This window comes from Bombina bombina, chromosome 5 (assembly GCF_027579735.1).
Source record: "Bombina bombina isolate aBomBom1 chromosome 5, aBomBom1.pri, whole genome shotgun sequence".
NCBI classification, from domain to species: Eukaryota; Metazoa; Chordata; class Amphibia; order Anura; family Bombinatoridae; genus Bombina; species Bombina bombina.
In genome coordinates, this window is record NC_069503.1 from 1,002,892,810 (window position 1) to 1,002,910,447 (window position 17,638).

At 41.0% G+C, this 17,638-nt stretch overlaps 1 protein-coding gene across 1 annotated transcript in view; it reads right to left on the bottom strand.

The window, feature by feature from the left end:
* STK3 (serine/threonine kinase 3) overlaps window positions 1-17,638 on the bottom strand; it is an 803,389-nt gene that overhangs the window by 372,528 nt on the left and 413,223 nt on the right. Inside the window, exon 7 of the mRNA XM_053715241.1 lies at window positions 1,229-1,366. Within this exon, the coding sequence (XP_053571216.1) occupies window positions 1,229-1,366 (138 nt within the window). The remainder of the gene's footprint in view (window positions 1-1,228; window positions 1,367-17,638) is intronic.

Consider the following 17,638-nt stretch of genomic DNA (forward strand, 5'->3'; position numbering starts at 1 on the left):
TTTTTTAACTTTTTTATTTTTTCCCCCAGATCCCCAAGACTTATACCATTGGAAAGGTTAGACGATAACCTTTCCAATGGTAGGTCTGTAGCTGCTTAGATCCCTGAGATACAAGTTTCTAAGCAGCATGCCCCCTTTCCCTATACTTTGTATGGACAATTTTAAATAAAGTTGCGCGGTGACGTCATCACGTCATTGCGCGTGATGTCACCGCACGTAACGGGAAGCCCCGGCGATGCTTGTCACTATGCAGGCCCGATCGCCGGGGTAGGAGCTGGTGGGGGCCCCCAGATTGGAAAAAAGTAGTTGAGTGCTAATGACGGCTCTGAGCCGTCATTAGCACTCAAGGGGTTAACAAGCAGCAAACAGCCAAACCAGTATTGAAACCATGATCCATAAAGGGAGGCAAAAGACAAATCCATGCGACCGATTATACAGGGTTTATGAAAAATTTCCCATGAGGTGAAACAAAGAATCATAAACCATACCCCAAATACATCCCTCTGACAAGCACTGTACTCCGAGGGGAAACCGGGCCTCAATATATAGACTGAAAACACCTTTCTCTGAAGAATCAAACGCACATCTTCCTTCTTCAACCACCTCCAGCGGAGGCAAAGTAAAGACTGAGGTATGTGGGAGGTGGGAGGGGTTTTACAGAGCTCTTGTGGTTTGGGACTCTTTGCCTTCTCCTAGTGGTAGAGAAGGGTAATTCCCATGAGTAATGAATCATGGACTCTCGCCACCTGTATGAAATAAATATTAATCCCTGCATGCTCAGAGCGAAGTCAGTTGAGACTCTGCATCACCTCTACACAAAACAATGGCCATCAGTAGCGCTAATAAAGTCTACAAACTCCCTGCATAACAGAGTGTGAGGAAAAAAATTATGACTGTCTACTGCTGCAAACCTAGTCCATCAGAAAAACACAGACTGCAATGAAATGACACGCACGCACGGGCAGGAGCTGTCAATCTAAGAGGTGGAGAAGAGGGTAAGGAAGCAGCAGTCTAATGACAACTACTTGATAAATCGTGACTGCAGGTTCTCTTGTGAGAATCTGCAGTCATAGGAGGGGAAGGGCTTGATAAATCAAGCCCCAAGCAGGGAATAAAACCATATTCACCAGTCTGGATTACAGCTTCACCAAGATGTGAGTGCATCTGTCATCCAAGCTCCATCAAATTATCTTTGCTAGACTAGTATATAGTGGGTGCGCACACATACCTGTAATAGCTGTGTGGCAGTGGCTCTCTGCTCAGGATTCTTTACCAGACATTTCTTTACAAAGTCTGTGAATTCATCTGACCAAAGTTCCGGCTTTCTGAAGGTTGGTGGAGGATTTGTTGGAATCATGAAGATTGCCTATACAACAACATGAAAAATAAGGGTAATATTAATGTGTGAATAAAAATATATACAGACTGTTATAATCATCTTTAAGAGATATGACAATGAAGAATTAAGTTTAAAACATCCCAACCTGCCCAGAGCACACCCCCATCCCACCTTTGCATGTTTGTTTTTTTTTCAGCCACCCAGAATCCTGAAACATTAAACCTTTTAACTGCTGGCCCATTTCCACCTCTGTGCTGAGCTGTTTTGCAATTTTTAGATGCTGCTGACATTTAAGCCCTACTTTAAGCTATTTGTTTCAGAAAAAAACAGAATTTATGTTTACCTGATAAATTTCTTTCTCCAACGGTGTGTCCGGTCCACGGCGTCATCCTTACTTGTGGGATATTCTCTTCCCCAACAGGAAATGGCAAAGAGCCCAGCAAAGCTGGTCACATGATCCCTCCTAGGCTCCGCCTACCCCAGTCATTCGACCGACGTTAAGGAGGAATATTTGCATAGGAGAAACCATATGGTACCGTGGTGACTGTAGTTAAAGAAAATAAAATATCAGACCTGATTAAAAAAACCAGGGCGGGCCGTGGACCGGACACACCGTTGGAGAAAGAAATTTATCAGGTAAACATAAATTCTGTTTTCTCCAACATAGGTGTGTCCGGTCCACGGCGTCATCCTTACTTGTGGGAACCAATACCAAAGCTTTAGGACACGGATGAAGGGAGGGAGCAAATCAGGTCACCTAAATGGAAGGCACCACGGCTTGCAAAACCTTTCTCCCAAAAATAGCCTCAGAAGAAGCAAAAGTATCAAACTTGTAAAATTTGGTAAAAGTGTGCAGTGAAGACCAAGTCGCTGCCCTACATATCTGATCAACAGAAGCCTCGTTCTTGAAGGCCCATGTGGAAGCCACAGCCCTAGTGGAATGAGCTGTGATTCTTTCGGGAGGCTGCCGTCCGGCAGTCTCGTAAGCCAATCTGATGATGCTTTTAATCCAAAAAGAGAGAGAGGTAGAAGTTGCTTTTTGACCTCTCCTTTTACCTGAATAAACAACAAACAAGGAAGATGTTTGTCTAAAATCCTTTGTAGCATCTAAATAGAATTTTAGAGCGCGAACAACATCCAAATTGTGCAACAAACGTTCCTTCTTTGAAACTGGTTTTGGACACAGAGAAGGTACGATAATCTCCTGGTTAATGTTTTTGTTAGAAACAACTTTTGGAAGAAAACCAGGTTTAGTACGTAAAACCACCTTATCTGCATGGAACACCAGATAAGGAGGAGAACACTGCAGAGCAGATAATTCTGAGACTCTTCTAGCAGAAGAAATCGCAACTAAAAACAAAACTTTCCAAGATAATAACTTAATATCAACGGAATGTAAGGGTTCAAACGGAACCCCCTGAAGAACTGAAAGAACTAAATTGAGACTCCAAGGAGGAGTCAAAGGTTTGTAAACAGGCTTGATTCTAACCAGAGCCTGAACAAAGGCTTGAACATCTGGCACAGCTGCCAGCTTTTTGTGAAGTAATACCGACAAGGCAGAAATCTGTCCCTTCAGGGAACTTGCAGATAATCCTTTTTCCAATCCTTCTTGAAGGAAGGATAGAATCCTAGGAATCTTAACCTTGTCCCAAGGGAATCCTTTAGATTCACACCAACAGATATATTTTTTCCAAATTTTGTGGTAAATCTTTCTAGTCACAGGCTTTCTGGCCTGAACAAGAGTATCGATCACAGAATCTGAGAATCCTCGCTTCGATAAAATCAAGCGTTCAATCTCCAAGCAGTCAGCTGGAGTGAAACCAGATTCGGATGTTCGAACGGACCCTGAACAAGAAGGTCTCGTCTCAAAGGTAGCTTCCAAGGTGGAGCCGATGACATATTCACCAGATCTGCATACCAAGTCCTGCGTGGCCACGCAGGAGCTATCAAGATCACCGACGCCCTCTCCTGCTTGATCCTGGCTATCAGCCTGGGGATGAGAGGAAATGGCGGGAACACATAAGCTAGTTTGAAGGTCCAAGGTGCTACTAGTGCATCCACTAGAGCCGCCTTGGGATCCCTGGATCTGGCCCCGTAGCAAGGAACTTTGAAGTTCTGACGAGAGGCCATCAGATCCATGTCTGGAATGCCCCACAGGTGAGTGACTTGGGCAAAGATTTCCGGATGGAGTTCCCACTCCCCCGGATGCAATGTCTGACGACTCAGAAAATCCGCTTCCCAATTTTCCACTCCTGGGATGTGGATAGCAGACAGGTGGCAGGAGTGAGACTCCGCCCAAAGAATAATTTTGGTTACTTTTTCCATCGCTAGGGAACTCCTTGTTCCCCCCTGATGGTTGATGTACGCAACAGTCGTCATGTTGTCTGATTGAAACCGTATGAACCTGGTCCTCGCAAGCTGGGGCCAGGCCTGGAGCGCATTGAATATCGCTCTCAGTTCCAGAATATTTATCGGTAGAAGAGATTCTTCCCGAGACCAAAGACCCTGAGCTTTCAGGGATCCCCAGACCGCGCCCCAGCCTATCAGACTGGCGTCGGTCGTGACAATGACCCACTCTGGTCTGTGGAACATCATCCCTTGAGACAGATTGTCCAGGGACAGCCACCAACGGAGTGAGTCTCTGGTCCTCTGATTTACTTGTATCTTCGGAGACAAGTCTGTATAGTCCCCATTCCACTGACTGAGCATGCACAGTTGTAATGGTCTTAGATGAATGCGCGCAAAAGGAACTATGTCCATCGCCGCCACCATCAACCCGATCACTTCCATGCACTGAGCTATGGAAGGAAGAGGAACGGAATGAAGTATCCGACAAGAGTCCAGAAGCTTTGTTTTTCTGGCCTCTGTTAGAAAGATCCTCATTTCTAAGGAGTCTATAATTGTTCCCAAGAAGGGAACCCTTGTTGACGGGGATAGAGAACTCTTTTCCACGTTCACTTTCCAGCCGTGAGATCTGAGAAAGGCCAGGACAATGTCCGTGTGAGCCTTTGCTTGAGGAAGGGACGACGCTTGAATCAGAATGTCGTCCAGGTAAGGTACTACTGCAATGCCCCTTGGTCTTAGCACCGCTAGAAGGGACCCTAGTACCTTTGTGAAAATCCTTGGAGCAGTGGCTAATCCGAAAGGAAGCGCCACGAACTGGTAATGTTTGTCCAGGAATGCAAACCTTAGGAACCGATGATGTTCCTTGTGGATAGGAATATGTAGATACGCATCCTTTAAATCCACCGTGGTCATAAATTGACCTTCCTGGATGGAAGGAAGGATAGTTCGAATGGTTTCCATCTTGAACGATGGAACCTTGAGAAATTTGTTTAAGATCTTGAGATCTAGGATTGGTCTGAACGTTCCCTCTTTTTTGGGAACTATGAACAGATTGGAGTAGAACCCCATCCCCTGTTCTCTTAATGGAACAGGATGAATCACTCCCATTTTTAACAGGTCTTCTACACAATGTAAGAACGCCTGTCTTTTTATGTGGTCTGAAGACAACTGCGACTTGTGGAACCTCCCCCTTGGGGGAAGTCCCTTGAATTCCAGAAGATAACCCTGGGAGACTATTTCTAGCGCCCAAGGATCCAGAACATCTCTTGCCCAAGCCTGAGCGAAGAGAGAGAGTCTGCCCCCCACCAGATCCGGTCCCGGATCGGGGGCCAATATTTCATGCTGTCTTGGTAGCAGTGGCAGGTTTCTTGGCCTGCTTTCCCTTGTTCCAGCCTTGCATTGGTCTCCAAGCTGGCTTGGCCTGAGAAGTATTACCCTCTTGCTTAGAGGACGTAGCACCTTGGGCTGGTCCGTTTTTACGAAAGGGACGAAAATTAGGTCTATTTTTTGCCTTGAAGGGCCGATCCTGAGGAAGGGCGTGGCCCTTACCCCCAGTGATATCAGAGATAATCTCTTTCAAGTCAGGACCAAACAGCGTTTTCCCCTTGAAAGGAATGTTTAGTAGCTTGTTCTTGGAAGACGCATCAGCCGACCAAGATTTCAACCAAAGCGCTCTGCGCGCCACAATAGCAAACCCAGAGTTCTTAGCCGCTAACTTAGCCAATTGCAAAGAGGCGTCTAGAGTGAAAGAATTAGCCAATTTGAGAGCATTGATTCTGTCCATAATCTCCTCATAAGGAGGAGAGTCCCTTAAGCAGTTCATCAAACCAGAAATATGCGGCTGTAGTGACAGGGACAATGCATGAAATGGGTTGTAGAAGGTAACCCTGCTGAACAAACATCTTTTTAAGCAAACCTTCTAATTTTTTATCCATAGGATCTTTGAAAGCACAACTATCCTCTATGGGAATAGTGGTGCGTTTGTTTAAAGTAGAAACCGCTCCCTCGACCTTGGGGACTGACTGCCATAAGTCCTTTCTGGGGTCGACCATAGGAAACAATTTTTTAAATATGGGGGGAGGGACGAAAGGAATACCGGGCCTTTCCCATTCTTTATTAACAATGTCCGCCACCCGCTTGGGTATAGGAAAAGCTTCTGGGAGCCCCGGCACCTCTAGGAACTTGTCCATTTTACATAGTTTCTCTGGGATGACTAAATTTTCACAATCATCCAGAGTGGATAATACCTCCTTAAGCAAAATGCGGAGATGTTCCAATTTAAATTTAAATGTAATCACATCAGATTCAGCCTGCTGAGAAATGTTCCCTAAATCAGTAATTTCTCCCTCAGACAAAACCTCCCTGGCCCCCTCAGATTGGGTTAGGGGCCCTTCAGAGATATTAATATCAGCGTCGTCATGCTCTTCAGTAACTAAAACAGAGCAGCCACGCTTACGCTGACAAGGGTTCATTTTGGCTAAAATGTTTTTGACAGAATTATCCATTACAGCCGTTAATTGTTGCATAGTAAGGAGTATTGGCGCGCTAGATGTACTAGGGGCCTCCTGAGTGGGCAAGACTCGTGTAGACGAAGGAGGGAATGATGCAGTACCATGCTTACTCCCCTCACTTGAGGAATCATCTTGGGCATCATTGTCATTATCACATAAATCACATTTATTTAAATGAATAGGAATTCTGGCTTCCCCACATTCAGAACACAGTCTATCTGGTAGTTCAGACATGTTAAACAGGCATAAACTTGATCAGAAAGTACAAAAAACGTTTTAAAATAAAACCGTTACTGTCACTTTAAATTTTAAACTGAACACACTTTATTACTGCAATTGCGAAAAAACATGAAGGAATTGTTCAAAATTCACCAAATTTTCACCACAGCGTCTTAAAGCCTTGAAAATATTGCACACCAATTTTGGAAGCTTTAACCCTTAAAATAACGGAACCGGAGCCGTTTTAAGCTTTAAACCCCTTTACAGTCCCTGGTATCTGCTTTGCCGAGACCCAACCAAACCCAAAGGGGAATACGATACCAAATGACGCCTTCAGAAGTCTTTTATAAGTATCAGAGCTCCTCTCACATGCGACTGCATGCCATGCCTCTCAAAAACAAGTGCGCAACACCGGTGATATTATTAAATCAAAATACCCAGAATAAATGATTCCTCAAGGCTAAATAAGTGTTAATATCAATCGATTTAGCCCAAAAAAAAGTCTACAGTTTAAATAAGCCCTTGTGAAGCCCTTATTTACAATCTTAATAAACATGGCTTACCGGATCCCATAGGGAAAATGACAGCTTCCAGCATTACATCGTCTTGTTAGAATGTGTCATACCTCAAGCAGCAAGAGACTGCAAACTGTTCCCCCAACTGAAGTTAATTGCTCTCAACAGTCCTGTGTGGAACAGCCATGGATTTTAGTTACGGTTGCTAAAATCATTTTCCTCATACAAACAGAATTCTTCATCTCTTTTCTGTTTCTGAGTAAATAGTACGTACCAGCACTATTTGAAAATAACAAACTCTTGATTGAATAATGAAAAACTACAGTTAAACACTAAAAAACTCTAAGCCATCTCCGTGGAGATGTTGCCTGTACAACGGCAAAGAGAATGACTGGGGTAGGCGGAGCCTAGGAGGGATCATGTGACCAGCTTTGCTGGGCTCTTTGCCATTTCCTGTTGGGGAAGAGAATATCCCACAAGTAAGGATGACGCCGTGGACCGGACACACCTATGTTGGAGAAAAACACATTACATTTTTTTTTTCCAGGAGACCCAGCACATACAAACTATACAATTAATATATGAAAATATCATGACGTGAGAAACCTGCCATACAAAACATTTGTAATAATAATGTTATAAACAAGTGTGTGTGTTTTCCTAAATTATATAGTACTTATGGGCTCCCTTGACACTCTATTCAAATAAATTGACACTTATTTATGCTAAGTGTTCACTATTACCACAGTGGTGGCCTCACTATTAAAACTTATATGGGGGCTTTTAAACAAGGGGTCTTGTGGGTCTAAACACCTTTTTCATGACTCAGTGCTTAGAGGCCCCCTCATTAGAAAGGAAAAAAAAAATGTTATTAAAAAGAGACAGTTGCTATAAAATAAAATATCAGACTAGTCAAAGTTTTTTCAAACAAATTAACATCCTTTTTCTGCAATTATTTGTCAAACTCCACCCACCACTTGCCTTATTTAGAGGAGCCAATAGGGGCTTTAGCCCACAGACAACAAGGCTAGCCCTGTTCATAAACTTAGTATACAGTGCTTTGTTTTGCAGTTGTCTCATAAAGCCACTTAGCAACATATATGTAGCAGGGGGAGCCCTGAGAAGTCAACATGGTTCTGAGAATTAGAAATTGCATGATTTTCAAAGCTAAATGACATGAAAAAATAAACCCCAATTTTTTCTTTCATGATTCAGGTAGATTATACAATTTTAAACTACATTCCAGTTTACTTCTATTACCTAATTTGCTTAATTCTTTAGATATCCTTTGCTGAAGAAATAGCAACACACATGGGTGAGCCAATCACATGATTCATCTATGTGCAGCCACCAATCATCATCTACTGAGCCTATCTAGATAGGCTTTTTAGCAACGAATATCAAGAGAATGAAGCAAATTAGATAATAGAGGTAAATTTCTAAATCATGAAAGAAAAAAATTGGGTTTCATATCCCTTTAAACACAATGCCTCATTTCTATGCATCTTTAATCAACCCATCTATCAATATGTCATTTGAAAGCAAAATTCCATTATTACTTGTTTTATTTTGGGATCATGTCAGCCAAACCTACTGAACCAACTTAAAGGGCCACTAAACCCAAAATCTTTCTTTCATGATTCAGATAGAGAATAGAAATTCAAACAACATTACAATTTACTTCTATTATTTATTTTGATTAATTTTTTAGATATCCTTAGTTGAAGAAAAAGCAATGTACATGGTCAGCCAATCACACAAGGCTTCTATGTGCAGCAACCAATCAGCAGCTACTGAGCATATCTAGATATGCTTTTCAGCAAAGAATATAAAGAGAATAAAACAAATTAGATAATAGAAGTAAATTAGAAAGATGCTTAAAATTGCATTCTCTTTCTAAATGATGGAAGAAAAAATGTGGGTCTCATGTCCCTTTAAATGGGAAAAATATACTCAGGCAAGAAGCTTGCATTGTATTCAAAGCATCTGGAACTGCAGAAGAGCCTTTTAAGTAAGCTGGGCTCTCTTCCATATCTCACTGTGAGGTTGATTTGTGCTGCTACATCTTGTTTACATAGATTTTCTATAGCAAACACTTTCGTATTGATTTTTTATTTTTTTTAGTACAGGTGATAGTTTCAAAGGCAAATGCAACTATTTAAATCTCTAAAGGTAAATAAAATATCTGTAAACAAAATAATGCACCCCAAAAACTAGAACTCTGAGAACACATAAAAGAAAGATAGCATTTTACACTACTAAGTCCTAGTATTTATGGAAATATATTTTTTATACCAAAAAGCAGCTGGAGAACTAAAAATGACATTTATAGAAGACAAGCTTATAGGCATTTGGTGCAAAATATGATTTAACACATCACATAAAGATCATAGGATGATTCTGTTTCCACATGTCATATTTTAAAGGGGCATTCTAGAATAGAAATAAAATCCTATATTTTGTTTAACTCCTGCAAGAGAGGGTTAAATACATATTTGAAGTTGTCCTGTACTACTCCAGATAAGTAAACAGCTGGTGAGCCAACCTGAGGCCGGCATACATTTGCATACCTCCCAACATTTCAAAATTCAAAAGAGGAACATACCACCCACCACCCACCACCCCCCACCCCCCACCAATTTTTTTTAAATGTGGTGGGCGTGGCTTAAAAATCATAAGACCAAAGTAATAAAAATAAAATTCTAAATAAAGACATATATTTTAATACACTTAGGCAGCAAATCAAACACAAGCTCAAACCACTGGTATGGCTATGTGAGCACTGTATTTAATTAGCCTTTGCAAAGACATTGCTAAATATTTTTATCTTAATTGCACATTTATTAATAAATTCTTTAAAACTGCTCTCTGCATTCCCCATTAATATTCTAGATTCTGGCCTTTAAAGTCAGCAAAAATGCACAGTAGCACGCTACATAGCATACACTTATACATGCAGATACACACACTACATACCATACACTTACACATGCAGATACACACACTACATAGCATACACTTACACATGCAGATACACACACTACATAGCATACACTTACACATGCAGATACACACACACTACATAGCATACACTTACACATGCAGATACACACACACTACATAGCATACATTTACACATGCAGATACACACACACTACATAGCATACACTTACACATGCAGATACACACACACTACATAGCATACACTTACACATGCAGATACACACACACTACATACCATACACTTATACATGCAGATACACACACACTACATAGCATACACTTACACATGCAGATACACACACTACATAGCATACACTTATACATGCAGCATACACTTATACATGCAGATACACAGACACTACATAGTATACACTTATACATGCAGACACACACACTACATAGCATACACTTATACATGCAGATAGACACTTATACATGCAGATACACATACACACACTACATAGCTTACATTTATACATGCAGACACACACACACTACATAGCATAAACTTATACATACAGATACACACACTACATAGCTTACATTTATACATGCAGACACACACACACTACATAGCATAAACTTATACATGCAGATACACATACACACATTACATAGCTTACATTTATACATGCAGATACACACACACTACATAGCATACACTTATACATGCAGATTCACAGACACTACATAGTATACACTTATACATGCAGACACATACACACACACACACTACATAGCATACACTTATACATGCAGATACACATACACACACTACATAGCTTACATTTATACATGCAGACACACACACACACACTACACAGCATAAACTTATACATACAGATACACACACACAGTTATGGATACAGATAGACACACACACTACATCATATATGGGTATCTGTAATTCATTGTATGGGGTCCTGGGGTTGGCAATTGGCAAGCACATTAGCTGGCAGTCTGCGGCTGCCACTGTTAGTTACACTGTTAGTTACCCTGGTATTAGCACTGCTCATTGTATAAAACTGAAGGCATGCTAGTATTATCACCAGGGGTTAGACATCATCACTACCAGAGGTAGGTTAGAGAGGTCACCATTACCCGTGGTCAGAGTGTAAACAGCCTTCTTACTCCTGCTTAACCCACACACCATTCCTTTTCCACAGGGAATATAACAGGTATCTAACCCTGTGAGAGCAAAGCCAGCTGCTTCTGAGTATGGGCCCAATAGAATTTTTTTTTTTTTTTTAAATGCCTGGGGCAAATCGGGACAGATGGCTAGCAACTCGGGACAGAGGGACAGACCCCTAAAATCGGGACTGTCCCGCGAAAATCGGGACAGTTGGGGGGTATGCATTTGTATGCACCAATCATTGGAAATATCCTAATCTGGAGCACAATGGAGGTTTTCCTTTGAATGAAACACACAGCATTTTAGTTTAATATATACTTTAATATTTTACTAACAAAACACAATTTATTATCTATATCTGGAAATTAATTTAAAACTAGCAATGTCTCAGTAGTTATAAAAAACCACAAACTTAATTTCCATTGAAAGTAAACTTAAGTTCTTATCTTTGGAGCTACCAAAAGCATGAGAGATTATAAAAATATTAATGCGCTTCTTAAGTGCTAAACTTTGAGTGGTTCAAACACATTAAGGCTTTTTCTAATCGATATACAGCAGCATTATATCTTATCTGGAAGAATATTATTTTCCAATCAATAACTGCACAATTAACAAGCTTTAGGCATTCCACTGACGACAACCAGAGAAATTGCAAGTCATGTTAAAGGTGCACCGAAATTCCGTAATTAGTATAAGATATTAAGGGAATTTCATGTAAAAATAAGGAAATGTTTGATTTTACTTCTTCAAAACACTTTTTAGATGTTATCAATATTTTCTTCAGTTTGCTTTGTTCAGCGACCTAAGAATTGTGTTCTTGGCTTCTATTTAGGGCAAAAGAACCATTTATTGTGTCATATTCTTATTAGGTGTAGTGAAGGTGAGATTAGAAGCTATCTAAAAAAAAGCAAAACAAAGGTGATTAGGAAAAAGATTCCATAAAAGCATAGAAACAAATTTTAACAGCTGATAAGAACCAGAGAGATATTTGATATATAAAGTGTGCTTAGAGCAGAGCTTTCCAAACTTTTCATGTTGGCGACACACTTTTTAGACCTACATCATTTCGCGACACAGTAATTCAGTTGTACTAGCAAACAGGAGGTTAAACTAACTTGTTTTAAGAGATACAGACACATACATAAATTATATAATAATGAAATTTGCAAGTAACAATATGTATGTGCAAGAATTAAAAAAAAAGTTTAACACCAATAGCTACTTACTATTTTAATGGGATGTATGAGGTTGATGGGATGAACACAATTTCTGAATATTTGGTGGAATATTAGATAAAGACACTCACATCTCATCATCAAGCATTTTTAAGTTTCCACTTCCTATCCATATATCAAGAGCAGGAGCAGCAATGCACTACTGGGAGCTAGTTGCAAAAAAAAACCCTCTGACTTCTGACTTCAGCTCAGCGTTTAAGCTGCCGTTCCCCAGAGCTCGGTGAGTCAGATTGACTACTGCCCACACTGCAAACACACTGCTGTCCCACTCACTAACTACACATGCAGTCACGAGCCAATTAAGGAGACTACACGTGCAGTCAGGAGCCAATGTGCCGCCAAAGCCGCCAATGGGAATAGTTTCAGTTCCCACTGAGCTGTGCCAATTGGTTAAGATGATCTGTGACCCACAAGGTATCAATCAGGTGTCAACCATGTGATATGCGTAGCAGGCAGGCGGAAAGTCAGAAACCAAAAAAATAAATACATTTAAAAAAATTTGTGCTGAAGCAGGGACACACCTACACACTGCTGCCGACGCACTAGTGTGTCCCGACACACAGTTTGGAAAGCACTGGCTTACAGGAATATGGCTACACCTTACTGATGAGGCCCAATGAAGGCAAAAAAAATAATATATATATATATATATATATATATATATATATATACATACACATATATATATATACACAGTATATATAAATGAATGAAGAAAATGCACTCTCTGGATTTATAAATATATATCAAACTTTACTACGTGACGTTAAAAGGTTTTCACCCCTTCCTCATATTCTAATCAACAGAGGATAATTGAGCATCTTGAAACCTAAGGAACAATAGATCACAGATACAATCCTATCTACAAGGGCCAGATTAAGAGTGCCCCCCTACAGAGCCTTCAATTTACCTCATACGAGTGGGGTTAATTTTTGTTAGTAGTGAATTCAGAAGTTTAACACTAGAATCTCAGATTACACACCCGCCGAGGTGTCAGGCTCATCTTTTATGAATTTTATGTACGCTAATGAACTGTAATGCTCTAATCCATTAATGGATCTCTTTTAAAACCCAGGATTAAATACTCTAATCCAGCATCAAATAACCAATAATCAGCAATTTCACGTGGCAACATAAATATTTATTTACTTATTTAATCATTCATACATCTATTCTACACCCATTACATTGATATATATAGATTATATATACTGTATATATATATATATATATATATATATATATACATACACACATATACACATCTTTTATATATATATATATATATATATATATATATATATATGCATCTTTTCTTAGGTTAGGTTTAGCGCTATTTAACCCTATTTGTCCTCTTGATTTGCATATTAACAAGGTTTGTGGAAAGGTTCTTTCTTGCAATACCTATACCTAGAGTTCAGCAGCTTACGATTGCCTGTATCACTTAATTGATAACCTGTGGGACAATATCCACCTGTGTAACCAGTGTTTTATTTCTCCCATATAGCGCCTATTCTTTTGTTCTCTTTTTGTTTCATATATATATATATATATATATATATATATATATATATTGTCATCTTATAAATGTATAATTAGTCCAATAAAAAAAGTATCATTGCTCAATGCAATGTTATTTTGATATATATAAATAAAAACATATACTGAGTAAAGCGCCATATTCAGATTCTCACCTCCGTTCCCCGGCATTGTCCGATGTGAACCTTGACCTCAGCGTATGCGAGAGGTACTGCTGCAGCTATTCAAAAGTGTCTGCTAAACACAAAGGCAATTATATGTGAAACAAAATGAGAATAGCGCATGCAGACCAAGCCAATACCACTTATGTAAAACTTCCAAGTTAATTATACCATATTAAGACCAGAGACTGTAGCACGGTATACAAAAAATAGCAAAAAGTAAATTCACATAGCAATGTGAACAGGAGCACTTACAAACATGTTTCGTGCCTGCGCACTTGATCACTGCACTGTATGTATGTATATATATATATATATATATATATATATATATATATATATATATATATATATATATATATATTAGATTCCTTTTATTGTCATTGTAAAAAGTATAAAAACAAAGACAATGAAATGTAATTAAGTATCTAACCCACCTGGAGATCCAGCAAGACCCCTACAGACAAAACAGCCTATAAAGAAGCCATCAGCACCCACCAATACCTAATCAAAACCACCAAGAAAACATCCAAACATCCAAGACAGAATAAACGCCAATGCCCACAACTACAAGGAGCTGTTCAGTCATCAAAGAATTCGCCAAACCCAACAGCGACACCAACAACATCCCGCCCTCCCAGGATCTCTACAACAACCTCGCCACATACTTCCATCACAAGATTGGCGACATCTACGGCAGCCTCGCGCCACAGACCACACCCACCACCGCCGACCCACCAACCCTCACTGACACCGCACCCATAAACACTTCCACATACCCCCCACGGACCATCTGAAGTCCCCTCACCACAGAGGACACCCTAAGTATCATGAGATCGATCCACTCCGGAGCACCCTCGGACCCATGTCCGCATCACATCTTCAACAAAGCGGGTGACACCATCGCCCCCGAACTCGGCCACACCATCAACTGCTCCATCGAGACCGTCACCTTCCCGGAAGACTGGAAGCACGCAGAGGTGAACCCCCTGCTGAAGAAACCCACGGCAGACCCCAAGGACCCTAAGAACTTCCGTCCCATCTCACTACTCCCCTTTCCGGGCCAAAGTCATTGAGAAGGCAATCAACGCTCAACTCGTAGACCACATTGAAGCAAACAACACCTTGGACCCCTTACATTCTGGTTTCAGGAGCAACCACAGCACCGAAACCGCCTTCCTCACCGCCACAGACGGCATCCGCACCCTACTCGACCGAGGAGAGACCGCTGCCCTCATCCTCCTGGACCTCTCAGCAGCATTCGACACCGTCTCCCACCGCACCCGCCTACACGACGCCGGCATCCACGACAAAGCCCTGGAATGGTTCGCCTCCTTCCTCACCGGCAGAACACAGAAAGTGAGACTCACACCCTTCACCCCCAAGCCCACAGAGAACAGCTGCTGTGTACCCGAAGACTCTTTGCTGAGACCTACCCTCTTCAACATCTACATGGCCCCCCTCGCCGCCATCGTCTGACGACATGACCTCAACAGACACCCAGTTGATCCTCTCACTCACCAGAGACCCCACCACCGCCAAGAGAAACATCCACAAAGGGATGACAGCAGTCGCCGCCTGGATGAGAGACAGCTGCCACAAGCTGAACGCAGACAAGACCGAAGTCCTCCTCCTCGGACCCACCACATCGGCCTGGGATAACTCCTTGGACACCCGCCTACCCCCACCGACCACGCACAAAACCTATGCATCATCCTGTACTCATCACTCTCCGACAAGCCAACGCCGTCTCCTCTTCATGCTTCCACATACTACACCTGCTGTGAAGGATCTTCAAGTGGATCCCAACCGAGACCAGGAAGAGAGTCACCCACGCCCTGATCAGCAGCTGACTGGACTACGGCAATGCACTCTACGCCGGCTCCACCATTAAGCTCTAAAACAGACTCCAGCACATCCAGCATGCCTCGGCCAGACTCATCCCCAGACTTCTCCCTCGCCAATGCCACATCACCAAACACCTGCAAGACTTGCACTGGCTACCCATCAACAAAAGGATCATGTTCAAGTTTCTCACCCACGCGTTCAAGGCCCTCCACAACATCTGTCCCGAATAGGTCAAACACCACGTCACCTTCTACACCCCCGCCAGACAGCTTCGATCGGCCGACCAACCCTCGCAGTAATCCCCCACATCAGGAAGACCACAGCCGGTGGCAGATCCTTCTCTCACCTGGCAGCCAAGACATGGAACGCTCTACCGCTGCACCTCAGACAAGATACTTCTCTAAGTTCAGAAAGGACCTCAAGACCTGGCTCTTCGACTGAACTGCAGCAACCCCTAGCACCTTGAGATCCTTACAGGTGATCTGCCGCGCATTACAAAAACCCAATAGATATACAGATACATAACAAAATGTACTATAAGATGGTAAATACGAATGAGTATACTGAAGTTTGAGATGTGCTATAAGTGAAATATGTGCAAAATAATTGTTCTGGCACAGAAAATGCTAGTGCTGATTAAAAAGGAAAAAAGTGATAACCCACAATAAAAAAAAAAGTAATAGATAAATTAGTGCAATAAGTATGTGATATTTAGTATATAATAATGTGAGAATCATGTAATGAGTCCAGAGAAAAACAAAAAGTCAATGAAAAGATGTATTGTAATATAAATAGCAAACAGTAACAAGTACATCAAATGTGTACAATATATGTATAGTGTGTACAAAACAATCAAGGACAATTTAGTCCTATATACTAGTCATAAATTGGCAGCAAATAGAAAAGTGCAAAGTGCGGAATAAGCAGCAATTGGTCATAATCGGTGAAAAACATAATTTATGTAAGAACTTACCTGATAAATTCATTTCTTTCATATTAGCAAGAGTCCATGAGCTAGTGACGTATGGGATATACATTCATACCAGGAGGGGCAAAGTTTCCCAAACCTCAAAATGCCTATAAATACACCCCTCACCACACCCACAAATCAGTTTAACGAATAGCCAAGAAGTGGGGTGATAAGAAAAAAGTGTGAAGCATAAATATAAGGAATTGGAATAATTGTGCTTTATACAAAAAAAATCATAACCACCACAAAAAAGGGTGGGCCTCATGGACTCTTGCTAATATGAAAGAAATGAATTTATCAGGTAAGTTCTTACATAAATTATGTTTTCTTTCATGTAATTAGCAAGAGTCCATGAGCTAGTGACGTATGGGATAATGACTACCCAAGATGTGGATCTTCCACGCAAGAGTCACTAGAGAGGGAGGGATAAAATAAAGACAGCCAATTCCGCTGAAAATAATCCACACCCAAACAAAGTTTAAAACTTATAATGAAAAAAACTGAAATTATAAGCAGAAGAATCAAACTGAAACAGCTGCCTGAAGTACTTTTCTACCAAAAACTGCTTCAGAAGAAGAAAACACATCAAAATGGAAGAATTTAGTAAAAGTATGCAAAGAAGACTAAGTTGCTGCTTTGCAAATCTGAACAACTGAAGCTTCATTCCTAAACGCCCAGGAGAAACTGACCTAGTAGAATGAGCTGTAATCCTTTGAGGCGGAGTTTTACCCGACTCGACATAAGTATGATGAATTAAAGATTTCAACCAAGATGCCAAAGAAATGGCAGAAGCCTTCTGACCTTTCCTAGAACCGGAAAAG